Consider the following 16,363-nt stretch of genomic DNA (forward strand, 5'->3'; position numbering starts at 1 on the left):
TACTCTTAGGACATAGTGTACACGCTCAAGGATTGAGCTTGCCTGGTGTTCCCTTGCCTTCAATCCCAACAGACTACGAATCCCGGCACACCACACGTCACGTCACAGTTCTTAACTTCTTAAACACAGCTACCATCCTGAAGCTTCATTCTCCTCTTCAAGTTCAATTTTATGGGTGGAACAACTGCTTTCCAGATCAGTTTTTGGGCCCAATTACGATTTTGTCCATGCCGAGTTAGAAACCGTTATGGGTGCAAATCACCATGTTTGTCATATTTATTGCAAGAGAAAACCATATATAACCAATTGCATACGATTATTTCAATCCACTGCTACAATATTAGACTTGTTAAATATTGTGTTGAGGTAAAAGGTTTGTAGAATAGGTGTATGAATTTTCCTTTTTTCTTTTTTCTTTTGTTTCAATAAATAACGAACCCCTATCTTCACAGAATGTACAACCCGTTTCAACACCATGAAACTTTAGATTATGGGAAAATAAAATTAACAAATATAAGTCAGTAATGCTACACATTTTGGTGTATAAACCTATGCTACATTCGCTCTCTAGCATCTACCAGTCCACATCACTGTCTCCTGCACTTCAAGCTTTCTTTTCAGCATTCACTGGACAATTTTTCCAGAGGAACAAGATAGCAGCTGTGTAGCCACAAATGGCCAGATTGCTAATAGGTGCTGACCCACAATTTAAAATCGAGGCTTAGTATTTCGGACAACTCATTATATCAGCCTGTATAGAGAGAGCTGAATATTATAACAAAGACTAATATTTGTTTACCTTAAATTCAAAAATCATCCCGCTCATGTGATAACTTAAATTCATGTGATATTTGTTTACCTTCGATTATGCACCAACAACGGTTCCAAGGAGAGACTTCTCATTTCGGGACTGACCATTAGGTCCCACACCTGGAGGGGCATGAACAACAATTGGAAGAACCCACTCACTTTTGTCTCTTCCCTCTACAAGAAGAGGATGATCGTACCTGGATATCAAAAGATCACAGTTGTCAGAAAATCGAGGATATTAGGAATGATAGCATCATTAGCAATCTGTGATTGACACCCAGTAACCTTTTTTAGGTTTAGGCCACCTAGTAATCTAGAAATAATGTATCAAACTAAAACCCCAAACCAGAACTTATTGTGACAAATAACCTCTTGCACATTATAGTTTGGTTAAGAAGAAGCTTATACACAACGCTATATTTTCATTACCTGGTCCAGTCAACATTCTTCGGAGTGGTAAAAAATTCAAACCGAAGGACCCATTTTATAGATACATGAGGAGTGGAGAAAGACATAGGCCCATCCATAGGAATGGAAAAGAGAAAACTTGTCTGCACCAAATCGGCAACAACCTCGTAATGATCACTCTGAACCTACAAAAGATAACAAGACACATGACACATGGCAGAAAAGTAAAGCATGGAAATGACCTGTAAAAAGCCATCTGCCTCCCATAAAAAATTAATTGAAACATACTATCAATTATTTCATCCTCGCATAAAATCTATACTTTTTCCCTCAAATTACTCAACAGTTTGTTGGCTTTCCCTCATCACTCTGTGCGCAATTAAATAAACTAGGATTAATAAATTGAAGCAATGTAATTTCAAAACGAACATGCCAAGGATTACAACATGTCTCAACAATCATAAATCAAACTACTTTAACTGGCAGAAATTTACAATGAAAGAAGCAGAGAAGTAACAAGGCCGACCACATTACATACTTACCTGTAACCTTCTATAAAATCAGACGGGGACATTACAATGTGAATTGGTGTTGATTTATAGTCAATCCAGTCAAGCTTTTGTAACTTTTTATTATTTATTTATTTACTTATAGAGAAACAGCTTTTATCGATTAAATCATGACAAGCATAATACAACAAGGTGGCCAAGGAGTCCACTAAAAGGAGACAGATAGACTAAAACTGCCAAACCAGCCTAGACAAAGAACCCTACACTGCATGAAAACAACCGAGGGGTTGTTGTATTTAAGGTCTTAGAAGGGTGACAAAGGTGAGGGGAATGGGAGTTGTGGTTAATGAGACTGGGATTGAAGAGAGAAGGGAATAAAGGGTCTGGAATTACACCAGAACGGTCCTTGTAATCGCAGAATCTTTTTTCACAAATTACTAAAGAGATATGTATGAGATAGAACACAAGCAATCTCATTCACCATTTTCAGCAATACATAGTGGCTCTTATATAGAGCTACCGAATGTACCAGAAACAGACCCAACACCCATATTCACGACTTCTAGGAATTCTAATAGTCAAATTATTAAGGACCCGACAGAAATGCCTTAGAAAACTAAAAACATGCATCTTAAATGAAACATCCAGAAGACGTGTGAAAACTCTGTAGAAACTAGAAGACTCTAGCAAATCTAAATGATTATGGCCTCTTCTAATTTTTATTTCTCTATCATTTCATCCATTTTGAAAAGCTCATAAGTCCACATCTGATCTCCATTAACTCTCTCCCACTTGACACTATTAGCCTCTGGCGAATTGAAGCTACCGTACAGCTCATAAAGAGGAGTAAGGCGAATCAACTCTTCTTATCCAGGTACAATCTGAAAAAGGTGATGAGCTGGTAAGGGATAGAGAGGTAGTATTTAACTATTTATAGAAGGTGGATGGGAGGCAATGGTGGTTTTCTGGTAGAGTGGAGAACACAAAGCTTTCTGTATTCTTTGCTCATGGTATCTGTATGGTGTAAGGTCAAATGTAAAGGTTGAACTGATTCCGAGGATTCCAAGGTTTAAAAGAATGTCCAAAGCATACACATTGTTACAGATCCTCTTAGCCACCTTAAGAGGACCCATACTCTTGGCCTGAAGCTCATCATCCTCCTTAGGTGTTGCAAACACATACCTGTTACCTTTGCATATGCCATTTGTCTTTTCCCTCCAGTCCTTCCTAATCACTAGCAACATCTTCTGCAACACATACCTGTTTCGGAATTCTTCTATCATTCAGTTCTACTCAGTTCTGTCTTTAGGTTCTTCAGCCCTAAAGCATCTTCAGGCTGTTCTTGAGTGCCTGATCTTGTCACTAACACTTCTTCAAATAATCATTCAGAAAATTCCCAATTTCCCCATACCAAGCCACACTTCTTATGATATTATCAACACTTCTGCAAATAGTCATTCATAAAATTACCAACCTCCCCATACCAAACCACACTTCTTATGAACTTCACCCTTTTGGGCAACCTACTAGCCTTCAATGAAACATCCAAAATACTTAAGATAAGTTCTTTAGGAAAAATACAACACATCAGCAACTTCTCTACCCTAAAGTTTAAATCTTTTCCAATCAAAACCTTAACCATTATATTCCCCCAGGTCTTGGAACATCAAACTTTAAATCTCATTCTAAGTACCTATTTTCTTGTTGGTCAGACCTAACTCCAAGTACTAGTGCCGAATTGACATGACCCTCTATTGGTTAATCAGTTACCTATTGGATCCTAAACACCCTTAAAGACAACCACACAACACAACCATGCCTTCAACAGACCAAGTAATTCATATTTTTGCTATCAAGAATTCAAGATATGATTTAAGTACAAAGAATCATCTACAGCTCTAGAGAAACTCAGAAAAGTGTTGACGGACTCTCGAAGTCTCCGTTTTCCTAGTACCTAATAAGCACACAAAGACCGACTTGAAAGTCAAGAAAGCACTTGCATATCTTGGAAACTTCTAAAGACCAAGTATGGGAACACCTTAAACAGAAAAGAAAAGAAAAAAGGAAAAAAAAAAAAAACAACCAAGAAAAAGAATACTCTAAATGTTCTGAAAGTAAAACTGTGTCCTATATCTGCAAATAATTCCCATCTAATGAGTAAAAGTCGGCTAATAACTCTAGAACAAAAAGACCCAAATAAAAAACATTGTTTTAAGCAGAGACCAAAGAAAAATAGCCTCGCCTCTTCAGAAACTTTCAGCTTTTTATCATGAGAAAGAAGATTTTATTAAAATTAATACGTCACACAAACGTGACAACCAGAGGATGACATGTCTAGTGAACTAATAACTACAAATAACTATGAAGAAATATATGAACTGTTCTATCCTCCCCCTATAGTCCTATACTACAGACTCCAAAACAAAAACGAGCAACAGTTGGGAGTTTCTTTGAACAGGATCTTAACCCGCAAAGCTTTCCTACCTGCTTCCTATAGCTCTCGAAAATCCTTCAATTTCTATTGATACACTACTCAAAACCCGGCCATCACTCCACACGTTCCATAACATCACCCTTTTCCCTTCTGAAAGCCTTGTGATTTTCTTCAATTACCGTCTGATCACCTGTTCCTTCAACATCCAATTGCAGTAAATTTCTGATAAAGATTTTATGACCTTTGGCATGCGTTTATTACTCCTGAATTACTGATGTACGATGTTTATTATCTTTCATTTTCATATCTATCCTGTGAGTCATACCTATATTCATAGTTTGCTAAGGTTTAACGAACCACCTACTGCATGTACCTGCCATTACTACTGAATTGGGAAAAGGGTTAAGACACCCAATAATTTGTCTTCCCTCCTAACCATTTAATAATTAAACCACTATGTCCTTGCTTAACCGCCTCTTGTTTTGGACTATTTGACAACTGAAATATTTCATTAATCATTCAATTAACAGCTTGAAATAAAAATGTCCTACCTTCGTAATTGTAGGGGAATTCTTCCGAGAAGGATGGACATATCGCCGACTAATAGTTTCTGAAGTCTCCAATGTTATAGAAACCTGAAAAAGAGTAGCAATGACTGCATAAATTCATGAATCACTGTAAATGATATCTCAATTACTTATGATATCACTACCTCAAGGCATCTTCTAGCTCCTTCTTCATGAAAGAAAGTAAGAGTTCCACCAATCTGTTTCCAAGGAAAGTTGTTAAATATTCAAAACCGAAACAACAAGAGAGGAATATATGATGCAAGACAGGCGGAAGACACTATAAGAAAATGACATTACCATATCACTGAAGTAATAATTAGAATCAGAATTTTTTGGGGAAAATCTAAGCAGAACTTTGTCGTCCAGCCGGATGTTGTAAGACCTCCCTCGAATAAAGCCTTCTGCTGTAGAAAATATTTGTAGAAAGTAAGTTTTCCCGGACTTAGTACACAAAAACTACAGAACTGAAGATGTATAACAGTATAAGTATGAAATTTGATATACATGCTAAGGTTTCAGCAGCACCAGCTGCTGGTGAAGTAGATGCTCTTGCTTCATCTTCTAAAGGAAGGGACTTTGTACGTTTCTGCTGCTTGCTTGGAGAGCCTAAGGCAGAGGAATTCTTGGGCGACTGGACATCTGCTTAAAAAAAAAGTAATTTGTCACTTAGAACAGCTACTCCTCTGACTTTAAATAAAGAGAAATACAAGATTCTTAATGATCAATGGATATGGTCAAGAAATTGCAACTATAATTGAATGCAATGACAGAACAGAAACGTATCACAGGAACTCAACCGCACGGCCATAAACACAAAGAAACCATTCTGGAAACAAGAAGTTCAATACATAAAGCTACTTGAAAACTTTGCTTGGTCACATAACTCACCAGCACCAGTATCATACATGACTTCAGCGACGGAGAGCAGTGGAAGTGCCAGATTTGAAGATAGACTTGTGCGTTCTCCTTCATGATATGTATCCTTATTTGAAGACCTTGCTGATTGCAATGATAATGAACTTCCAAAGGTTCTATTCATATGTTCTTTCATAGGATTGTAAGACGAAACGGATGAGATCTCATCCCTTGAGCTTTCATAGCCATCCTCAATCCCATCATATATATCATTTGCTCTCACCTGTCAGAGAAATTAGTTTTGCATTATCAAAGATAAGTTGATGGGGGAAAAGCATAATTTTGAAACTCCTACAGACAAGCATATTACTTACTCAAGAACGCTAAGGATTATGCATTTCCTGGGAAAGGTGGAAACACAGTTCCTAGTAAGACAGAAAAAAGGAATAAAAGCCTACCCATTCAGAGTCACCATCCATCTCTTTCCAGTACATATCGATTTGCATGGTTGCCGAAGGAACAATACCTGAAAACATAATTGACAAATACATCTCAAAATATTTTAACATATCTGGAATAAAAATGAACAAAAATAATTCACAAATTATCAACATGAATAAACTGCAAAGTCTGCTGATTTTATAATAGGTTACATCAAACTACTTTAAAAAAAAAAAAAAAAAAAAAAAAAAGACAAAAGTATATATCCCCATCCACTCCATACTGTTCTCATGCCCACCTCTCTTCCACCATAAAATTTATGATAACAAAAACGATGACACAGCATTTTTGAGCAAAAGTATAAAGAGATTAACAGCCAAAAAAAAAAAAGTAAGAGCATCTAAAGCACCTTAATCTAAAATTGAATAAAAACAAATATAATTTACCTTTGTTATATATACAAAAGATCTATTTGTGGATATACACTTTATACAACTAATAATAGAAGTGTAAGCAAGCATTAAGGATAGCAAAACCCAGAACTTTCTCTTATATCACTCTATTCCTAAACTTAGCTTTGACTTTTACATTCAAACTCAGAAAGGAAAAGATCGGCCAACTGAAGGACGAACAACATGTATAGTAGACACTAATCCCTTGGGTGGGTATAAAAATTATCAGCTACTAAACAATATCGTTGATAGGACTGATCTAAAGGCTTCTCCATTCATTAGTCTTGCATTTTAAGTAAACATCTGTTCAAAAATAAATTCATTCTTCATTTGTAAAGTGTATATTCTAAAGGAAAAAATGTAAAAAGGTCACTAGACATCTGTGTGTGCAGGCATCTGTTTGCACCTATATATGCACAAGGCTTTTATTTTTTTATCTTTTACAGAAACAAATTATTGATCAATCAGCAAAGTTATACAATATAAGTGGACAAGAAGTCCAAAAGCAACAAGGAAAAAAACACCAAAGACTAGACAGAACAACACTACAAACTCTTAATTGAAGGAGATAAAACTCCCAAAGGAAGTGAGCCTCAACTATTTTTTCTTCAGTCAATCATAAATAAAGATGTCCTGTAATCTCTAAATTCCACTGAAACAGAAGCTCATAAAGCTGCCAGGTATTTCACTCTAAGCCAAAGTTCCTCTACTTGCACCTCTGTTATCTTCAAAAATCCTTCCATCTCTTTCCATCCAAAGCACCCAAATGACAGCTAGCACGCTACAACCCCATAGAACCTTAGCCTTTTGGCATTAATGATATTAAATTATCAAGTCAAAGTTACATAAATTTCAACCTGTTTTTGTGCTCAAACTTGCAATCTGGAACTTTTAAATAAATTATTCTTGAGTCGATAATATAAGCCATATATAGGCAACATCAAATCTATAAGCCTAAACAACTCCTATTTTACAACTACCAAGTATTAATTCAGGTGACAGGAAAAGAAACACTCAAAACTTATCACTAAGCAATAAAGGGAAACATCAAATCTATGTGCTAGACCTAAGCTGGTTTCTTGAAAATGTAACAAGCATAGAAATTACGTGACTGAGAATATGTAATATACTAGGTATGTTTGGAAATTCCATGTACATGAGCTCTTCGAGGGCGTGTTTGTTGCCCAACAGAAGCAGTTGAAGAATCGGTTAAAATCTGAAAAAGGAACGGTCACTATTTTGTAAAAATGATTATTCCCCATCAGTAGGTAGACAACTCCAATTTCTGACAATAGCTCCATTTAAAGAAATGATGTATCTAGGGGTTCCATAGGGCTCTAAGATAGCAAATAGGCCTTTAATGGGTGGTTTGTTTTGATCCTAAGATGCAAAGATACCCAATCCTACTACATCCTTCTAGTTTGATGTATGAGATATTCAATTTGGTCATCTCCTAAACAATGCTGTTAAATTTAGGTTAAACATTCTATAAAGTTAAGACTATACTACTAAACTATATGTGAATGGTCCTTCTAGTTTCATGAGAACGAGCAAATGAAAAATTTACTCTATTATCAAGTCATATGATACATGTGAACGGGTCCCTATAGTTTTTTGTTCAGCCAGATGCTATATGTGAACGGTGTTTCAGGGATAAACCTTACGACAATTAAATCATCAGGCTGACATTACAAACTCCACAGAAAATAATGAACTTAAAGAGTCATATTTTGAGACAACCGTTGACTATACACATTTACAAGTCCTAGGTAAAACTTAAAAAAATTAAATTAAATTAAGCTAAAAAGATTGAATACTGACCATCACTTTGACCCTCTTCTGTTCCCAAGCCACTGGTCTTCTGAGTGACCCATACTTGTAATGGAGTACGAGCTTCCTGAATGATTAAAGTTCATGAGGCTCAAAAATCTAAAATGAGAATATAGCACATCAATAAGAAAAAGAGCTAACATATAAGTTAGCACAAGTGTCTTTCAACCAACACATTTCTAAGCAGGTGATTTTTGAGTGAAGTCCATTCTTATTATTGACTACTGCACAGTAACATCAGAATGATTGGCAGCCCATTTGTTACTAATTAATGTGAAATACAGGTAAACTATCCTACATCGTATGGAGAAGATATAATCGACATCAAAGCAGAGCATAAATCTATCACAGATGACACAAATCCATCAGAAAAAAAAAAAAAAAAAAAAAAAAAAAAAAAGTCAAAAAGACCAACCATTTCTGGAAAATCTTTAACTGATTCTCCACGAGAGTGGGCATTCTCCAGTATCAGCCATTGTCCAGACATTGTACTCCGAACATAGTACATATAGCGAATGGTAGCACCTTTGTAAGATGGCGGTATAATGCTTGGCAACACTGACCGCACCACGTCTGCAAAACATAGACAATATTTATTACAATACCAAATTTATAGTTAAACATTTCCATCCTAAATCTCTTTTCTTTCGATAAGCAAGCTACAAACTCCATGTACCAACCTCCCTTGAAATTAAAAGGCAAACATGCAGCTGAATTGGTTCCTATAATGTTATGATCAACAGATCAGGCTCATGTTACCACTTCTTCAACAACAACAAAGCACAAAGATATAACCAGTTTAGAAGATGAATCTGGTTCGTTAATCTGCCTCCATACTGTAGCTCACTCATTCTAATTAAAGACTCATTCGAGATTGATCTTATCCCCATGAACATCCTAACACTTACAAATCAAAGCAATTTTGATAAAAAGCATCTAAAATTTACACATTGAAAATGCTTCAAAATCACAAACAATACTCACATGATTTTGTGGCCCCTGGCGAAACGATTTGATTGGTAACCAGCGCCGGCGTCGAGGCTTCCATGAACACATATTCACCTAAACGTCTCATGTAACAAAAAACAGCTCAAATAAATTCCATAACACATTGAACCAGAAAACCAAATTATCCCTAACACATTTCAATTTCGGGCTTTACCTCTTCTCTGTTTGGATCCAGGCACAGGCTTCTGCGTGGCGAACCACTGCGAATCGAGCTTCTCAATCCCTTTAATCTCAAACCCCAGGCGCTCGATCAGCAGAGAATACGCCATGTCGTCATTGTTGCTAGGGTTGGAAATCTCAATGGTGATGACGATTTGATCGCCGGGCCCGTAGACTTCCCTGTCGGTTTGGACCTTGAGAGTAGGGAGGAGCTCGGTAGCTACAGTCGTGGTGGTGGAAGCGAGGCCTCCAAAAATGGCGGATAATCTACGCGGCAACATTTGGCTTCTTCGGTTTTTGACTCCAATTGCTTTTGGTGCTGGTTAGATCTTTGATGTGAGAAGCGAAAGCTCAGAAGCGAAAGCTCCTCATGGCTCAGAGTCTGAGTGAGTGGAGGTTATAGTGCGGATCGCGGTGAACGACGACGTTTCGGTAGCTCCATTGGTCTTGGTAGTCTTGGTGGTCTTCTTCTTGTTCGTCGTGTTTGCAGCACACGCGAGACCAGAGGAGATGGGGGACTCTGTTTTTCGCTTTCGGGGAATTTTTCAGTTTGGTAGATGCGAGCAGTCTATTTGAGTTTCTTTTTCTTTTTTCTTTTTTTTTTTTTGAATTGAGATTTGGAACCAAACCTAGTTGGGAGGCTTAGACTTACGAACCAGAACCCGGTACAGTAACAACAGAATTCACGTAGAGCACATCTCGAATAATAACATATCGCTCATCTAATCATACATGGTGATGGTCTACATAGCTAACAGATCACTCATCTATCCATACATTGTCTGCATAGCTAAAGCTAGCAAAGTGTGCCAAACGATTAGCCACACTTTGCTGTTTTTTTTTTTTTTGCCATGCCAGATAGAACCGGTACGTGATTTTTTTTTATTATTATTATTAAGGGGCCGTGACCACTTACCCGATTTTAGGCTAAAAATTGCCACTTACTCCAGTAAGAGTTTTTTAACCTCATTTACCCAAATCAACAGTGTTTGACAGTATTACCCTCGTTTTACTTAATAAATTCCATTCATCTCTCTCTCTCAGACTCACTCTCTCAACTGGATCTCGCCGGCCCTCCCACCTACGTTTCCTTCTCCCACCGCCGATCAGGTCCTCTCAATCTTCTTCTTCTTCTGCACCTGCCACCGTGTTAGGGGCCGCACTTGTAATGCCGCAAGCAACCTTGTCCAGGGTCATTAGTTAAGCCTTTGGTTGGTTTGCTTGCGTGCTAGGGTTGTTTTGGTAATTTACAAATTATGTAATTTATTTTATTTAGCAATTAGTCTCCTCGGCCTTTTTCATGTTTCCTCCTGCCAAGTTCATGTAAGGCCGATATGCTCTATAGGGAGGGGTTCCTAGTCGGCATAGTTTGGACTACGGAACTAGTATAGGTAAGCACATGTACTTTTGCCTCCCTTACCGTCTTACCATCAATAAAAGAGGAATCATTCAATCATCTGTGCCCCGTGAGATTGCTCTTTGATCTTTCCTTTCGATTATTCATTGTTCTTCGTGGTTGCCCCAACATTCATATAATTGTGTTCTTGCTTGTCACTAGCACTATTTTAATATCGTGTGGCTTTCATTGTTCCTTGCAAGGTACTCACTTGGCTGACTTGCTTGCTAGCAAGTGCCGCACGGTCCGCTTTGCGCATTGCAAAGTTCGGCCCGTGACAGTTGGTATCAGAGCCAACTCGGCTCAAGAAGCTCACTACGATGTCGGGGAAGATGACAAACCAACAAAGATTCGATTGGTATGACCAACAACTCGGAGAACTTGCGGGAGTGCCGGATAGGTTGATTGATATCACAAATGTGTTGGACCGCGTCGACCTAGATGAGTTGGAGGCGCGGATGATAGAGGTGGAGAGCCTGAAGGACCGAGTTGTGGCCCTTGAAAATTGGAAAGCTCGAGGTAGCGGAAGGGAGAGAAATGAGGAAGAAGCTCCTGTTCCGAACGAGCAAATGGGGGCGATGAGTGATGCCCTTGACACACTCCAGGTGGCCGTGGACAATATGGCAGAAGATGTCCGAGTCACCATTGATGCTTTTAGAAACGAGCTGGTGGAGATGAATACCAAGCTCAACCTAACCATCCGTGCGATGGGAAACCAACCTGTGACGGACTACAGGAAGGTAAAGATACCGGAACCTCAAGCTTTTGGAGGGGCGCGAGATGCCAAGGAGCTTGAGAATTACTTATTTGATATGGAGCAATACTTCCGAGCAGTGAAGCCAGACTCGGAAGAGGTGAAGGTGAACATGGCGACAATGTATTTGTCAGGAGATGCTAAACTATGGTGGAGGACCAAGTACAATGACATACAAAGAGGGGTATGCACCATTGACACCTGGGAGGATCTTAAGAAGGAGCTCAAAGCTCAATTCTTCCCCGAGAATGTAGAGTACATTGCTAGAAGGCAGCTAAGGGAGCTCAAGCACACCAACAACATCCAAGACTTTGTAAACAAGTTCTCGGTGCTCATGCTTGACATCCCGGACATGTCAGAGAAGGATCGGCTGTTTTATTTCCTGGAAGGCTTAAAGCCATGGGCGAGGACCGAACTTCAGCGGCAGAGAGTCCAAGATTTGGCCTCCGCACAGGCTGCTGCTGAAAGGTTGACGGACTACACATTCGAAGAGAACTCTACTAAGAAGACTCAGCCGTTTTCGAATGTGAATGTCAACAGAAATGTAAGGCCTGGACCGAGTAGAAGTGGGGGAGCGGAGTCCAAGTTTTCCAACTCAGGAGGAGGGGACAGGAGAGTAGTGAATACGAGGGACACGGCAACGTCCAAGCCTGTTGCCTCGACAGGGGTCTTCACCCCTCGACCCTTTAATCCCTCAGGCTATGCTCCAAAGCCACTAGCATGCTTCTTTTGCAGAGGACCGCATAGAGTGAATGAGTGCCCTCATAAGACCGCCCTCTCTGCCCTACAGGCTCATATTCACTCGAAAGAAATGGAAGATCAGCAAGAGCCAGAGGAGGAACCTGGTCACATGGGAGCTCTAAGATTCTTGGGTGCGGTAAAGAAGCGACCACAATCACCTAAGAAGTCCCAGGCGAAAGGCTTGATGTTCATAGATGGTAGTATTAATGGAAAGGTAGCCAAGAGCGTGATGGTTGACACAGGGGCCACTCACAACTTTGTGTCAGAACCTGAAGCACGGAGGTTGGGGCTGAAGTTGGAGAAGGATGTTGGCCGCATGAAAGCTGTGAACTCTAAGGCCTCACCTACAACTGGACTATCTCGAGGGGTATCACTCAAGTTGGGTCACTGGCAAGGGAAGACTGACCTCGTAGTTGTCCAGATGGACGACTTTGATGTCATATTGGGGATGGAGTTCTTGTTGGCGAACAAAGCTATTCCCATTCCTAGTGCCCAACACTTACTTATTATGGGAGAAAGGCCGTGTGTGGTTCCGGCAAGAATCGAGCAACCAAGTGAACCCCGTCTCTTGTCCGCCCTCCAGTTCAAGAAAGGCGTGAAGCGTCATGAGCCTACCTATGTAGCAGTTCCTTTGATAAAGGATGAGACTAAAGGAGAAGTGATTCCGAAGGAGATTGAAGGGGTATTGGAGAGCTTTGTAGATGTGATGCCTCCTGAACTTCCCAAAGAATTGCCTCCAAGGAGGAGTGTGGACCATGAGATCGAACTGCTTCCGGGGGCCAAACAACCTGCAAAGGCACCTTACAGAATGGCGCCCCCAGAACTGGCGGAACTTCGAAAGCAGCTCGAAGACCTGCTCAAGGCGGGATTCATTAGGCCATCTAAAGCCCCCTTTGGTGCACCTGTGCTGTTTCAAAGGAAGCACGATGGAAGTTGGAGACTGTGTGTGGACTATCGGGCTCTCAACAAAGTCACGGTGCGCAACAAGTACCCGATCCCTCTGATTGCAGATCTGTTTGACCAACTCAGTGGTGCCAAATATTTCACAAAGCTAGACCTCCGCTCGGGGTACTATCAAGTTCGCATTGCAGAAGGAGATGAACCTAAGACAACGTGCGTCACCCGTTATGGCGCCTTTGAGTTCCTGGTGATGCCGTTCGGGTTGACCAATGCGCCAGCCACATTCTGCACTTTGATGAACCAAGTCTTCCACGAGTACTTAGATAAGTTCGTGGTAGTGTACCTGGATGACATAGTGGTGTACAGCTCTACCCTAGAAGAACACGTAGAGCACTTGAAGTTGGTGTTCCAACGGTTGCGGGACAACCAGTTGTATGTCAAGCGCGAAAAGTGCTCCTTCGCGCAAGTGACCATCAAGTTTTTAGGTCACATTATTGAAAGGGGTCAAATCAGGATGGATATGGAGAAAGTAGAAGCCATAAAGGAGTGGAGAAACCCCAAGAATGTGAAAGAGCTACGTTCTTTTCTTGGGCTGGCCAATTACTACAGACGTTTCATTGAGAATTACTCAAAGAAGACGACCCCCTTAACTGAACTCTTGAAGAAAGGAGTGACATGGGACTGGAGTAGTAATTGTGAGAAGGCCTTTCAAGATTTGAAGAAGGCCGTGATGGAAGATCCGGTCCTTGCCTTACCCGACCTGAACCAGCCATTTGAAGTCCAGACAGATGCTTCTGACTTCGCCTTAGGAGGAGTCCTGCTGCAACAAGGGCACCCTGTTGCGTAGGAAAGTCATAAACTCTCGGAAGCTGAGAGGAGGTACGCGGCTCAAGAGAAGGAGTTGCTAGCCGTAATTCACTGTTTGAGGACGTGGCGACACTATTTGCTGGGGTCAAAGTTCCTTGTGAAGACAGACAATTCAGCCGTCAGCCACTTCCTGACCCAGCCGAAGTTAACTCCAAAGCAAGCTCGATGGCAAGAGTTTCTCGCTGAGTTCGACTTCCATTTCGAACACAAGGCTGGGCACACAAACCAAGTTGCTGATGCTCTAAGTCGCAAGGCTGACCTTGCCACCCTCAAGGTGTTGGCCACTTTGTCGAGCAGCATCATTGCCACAGACATCAAGCAACGTATCAAGGAGAGTCTGGAGAAGGATTCCGTGGCGCAATCCCTCATGAAAATGGTGAAGGAAGGGAAGAGCCGTCGGTTTTGGATGGAGGATGGCATATTGATGGCCAAAGGAGGACGAGTGTTTGTTCCGCGAGCTGACGGACTGCAAAGAATGCTTATGAGGGAGTGTCACGACACCCTGTGGGCAGGTCACCCTGGATGGCAGAGGACCCATGCACTCCTCAAGCAGGGGTACTACTGGCCCCAGATGCGAGACGATGTCACGGAATACACCAAGACTTGCCTGACATGCCAACAAGACAAGATTGAGCGCCAAAAGACTCCAGGGCTGTTGGAACCACTGTCTATTCCTACTCGCCCGTGGGAGAGTGTCTCCCTTGACTTTATTACTAACCTCCCGAAGGTGGGAGACTTATCAGGCATCCTGGTTGTGGTTGACAGGTTTTCAAAGTATGCCACCTTTGTGCCAACCCCAAAGTACTGTTCGGCGGAAGACACAGCAAGCCTCTTCTTCAAGCATGTTGTAAAGTATTGGGGTGTGCCTCAGAACATAGTCAGCGATCGAGACACTAGGTTCACGGGAACATTCTGGACCGAGCTATTCAAGTTGCTCGGGTCTGAGCTCAACATATCTTCAAGTTATCACCCACAGACTGATGGGCAAACAGAAAGGTTCAACGGGATGTTGGAGGAGTACTTGCGCCATTTCGTTCATGCCAACCAACAGAATTGGGCGCAATTGCTCGATGTTGCACAATTTTGTTTCAACTCGAAGAAGAGCTCATCCACCAACAAGAGTGCTTTTGAAATTGTCACTGGCCAACAGCCTCTCTTGCCGCATACGGTGCAAGAAGTCTACAAAGGGGCGAATCCGCGTGCTTTCAACTTCACAAAAGAGTGGAAGACTAATGCCGAGATCGCTCAAGCCTATCTAGAGAAAGCGGCGGGGAGAATGAAGAAGTGGGCGGATCAAGGCCGCAAGCCCAGGGAGTTTCAGGCAGGGGACATGGTCCTTGTCAAGCTGCTTCCGGAACAACTCAGGTTCCTGCGCTCCAGAGACAAACGACTATTCAGGAAGTATGAAGGACCGCTCCCCATCATTGCTAAAGTGGGGAAGTGCTCCTACAAAGTCGATATTCCCGCCTGGATGAGAGTTCACCCCGTCTTCCATGTCAGCAACCTCAAGCCGCACCAGCCAGACTGTGAAGATCAAGCACGCAACCAGCCTGTTCGGGAGCACGTCGACATCAGACCACCAAAGCCGAAAGAAGTGGAGGAGATCCTAGCAGAGAGAGTGATCCGAGTGTCAAGGCGCCCATGCCAGCAGTTCCTGGTCAAGTGGAAGGGTCTGGGAGATGAAGAAACCAGTTGGGAGAATGCTGACGTCCTGAAGAAGAAGTTCCAGCAGAAGATTGAAGACTTCAAGATCAAGGCAGTCGTCGAGAGCGCCGACAGCTTAAGTGGGGGAGGATGTTAGGGGCCGCACTTGTAATGCCGCAAGCAACCTTGTCCAGGGTCATTAGTTAAGCCTTTGGTTGGTTTGCTTGCGTGCTAGGGTTGTTTTGGTAATTTACAAATTATGTAATTTATTTTATTTAGCAATTAGTCTCCTCGGCCTTTTTCATGTTTCCTCCTGCCAAGTTCATGTAAGGCCGATATGCTCTATAGGGAGGGGTTCCTAGTCGGCATAGTTTGGACTACGGAACTAGTATAGGTAAGCACATGTACTTTTGCCTCCCTTACCGTCTTACCATCAATAAAAGAGGAATCATTCAATCATCTGTGCCCCGTGAGATTGCTCTTTGATCTTTCCTTTCGATTATTCATTGTTCTTCGTGGTTGCCCCAACATTCATATAATTGTGTTCTTGCTTGTCACTAGCACTATTTTAATATCGTGTGGCTTT

General features: G+C 41.3%; 1 protein-coding gene across 2 annotated transcripts; it reads right to left on the reverse strand.

Annotated features, from left to right (window-relative positions):
* Positions 1-454: 454 nt before the first annotated feature.
* On the reverse strand, positions 455-10,048 carry LOC133715446 (uncharacterized). Of its 2 annotated transcripts, XM_062141943.1 has the most exons (13): positions 9,471-10,045; positions 9,293-9,370; positions 8,724-8,881; positions 8,300-8,375; positions 6,044-6,111; positions 5,619-5,868; positions 5,235-5,369; positions 5,028-5,134; positions 4,874-4,927; positions 4,713-4,796; positions 1,240-1,403; positions 860-1,007; positions 455-751 (listed from the first exon to the last, which is right to left on the reverse strand). In XM_062141943.1, exons 1-12 carry the CDS (start codon positions 9,754-9,756, stop codon positions 866-868), a joined length of 1,602 nt encoding a protein of 533 aa, XP_061997927.1. In that variant the 5' UTR covers positions 9,757-10,045; the 3' UTR covers positions 455-751; positions 860-865. The 2 variants fall into 2 exon arrangements, with proteins under 2 accessions (XP_061997927.1, XP_061997928.1); XM_062141944.1 differs by lacking the exons at positions 455-751; positions 860-1,007; positions 1,240-1,403 and adding an exon at positions 1,422-4,351 and having other exon boundaries at positions 9,471-10,048.
* Between the last annotated feature and the right edge of the window lie 6,315 nt (positions 10,049-16,363).

Source organism: Rosa rugosa, chromosome 6 (genome assembly GCF_958449725.1).
Source record: "Rosa rugosa chromosome 6, drRosRugo1.1, whole genome shotgun sequence".
Lineage (NCBI taxonomy): Eukaryota > Viridiplantae > Streptophyta > Magnoliopsida > Rosales > Rosaceae > Rosa > Rosa rugosa.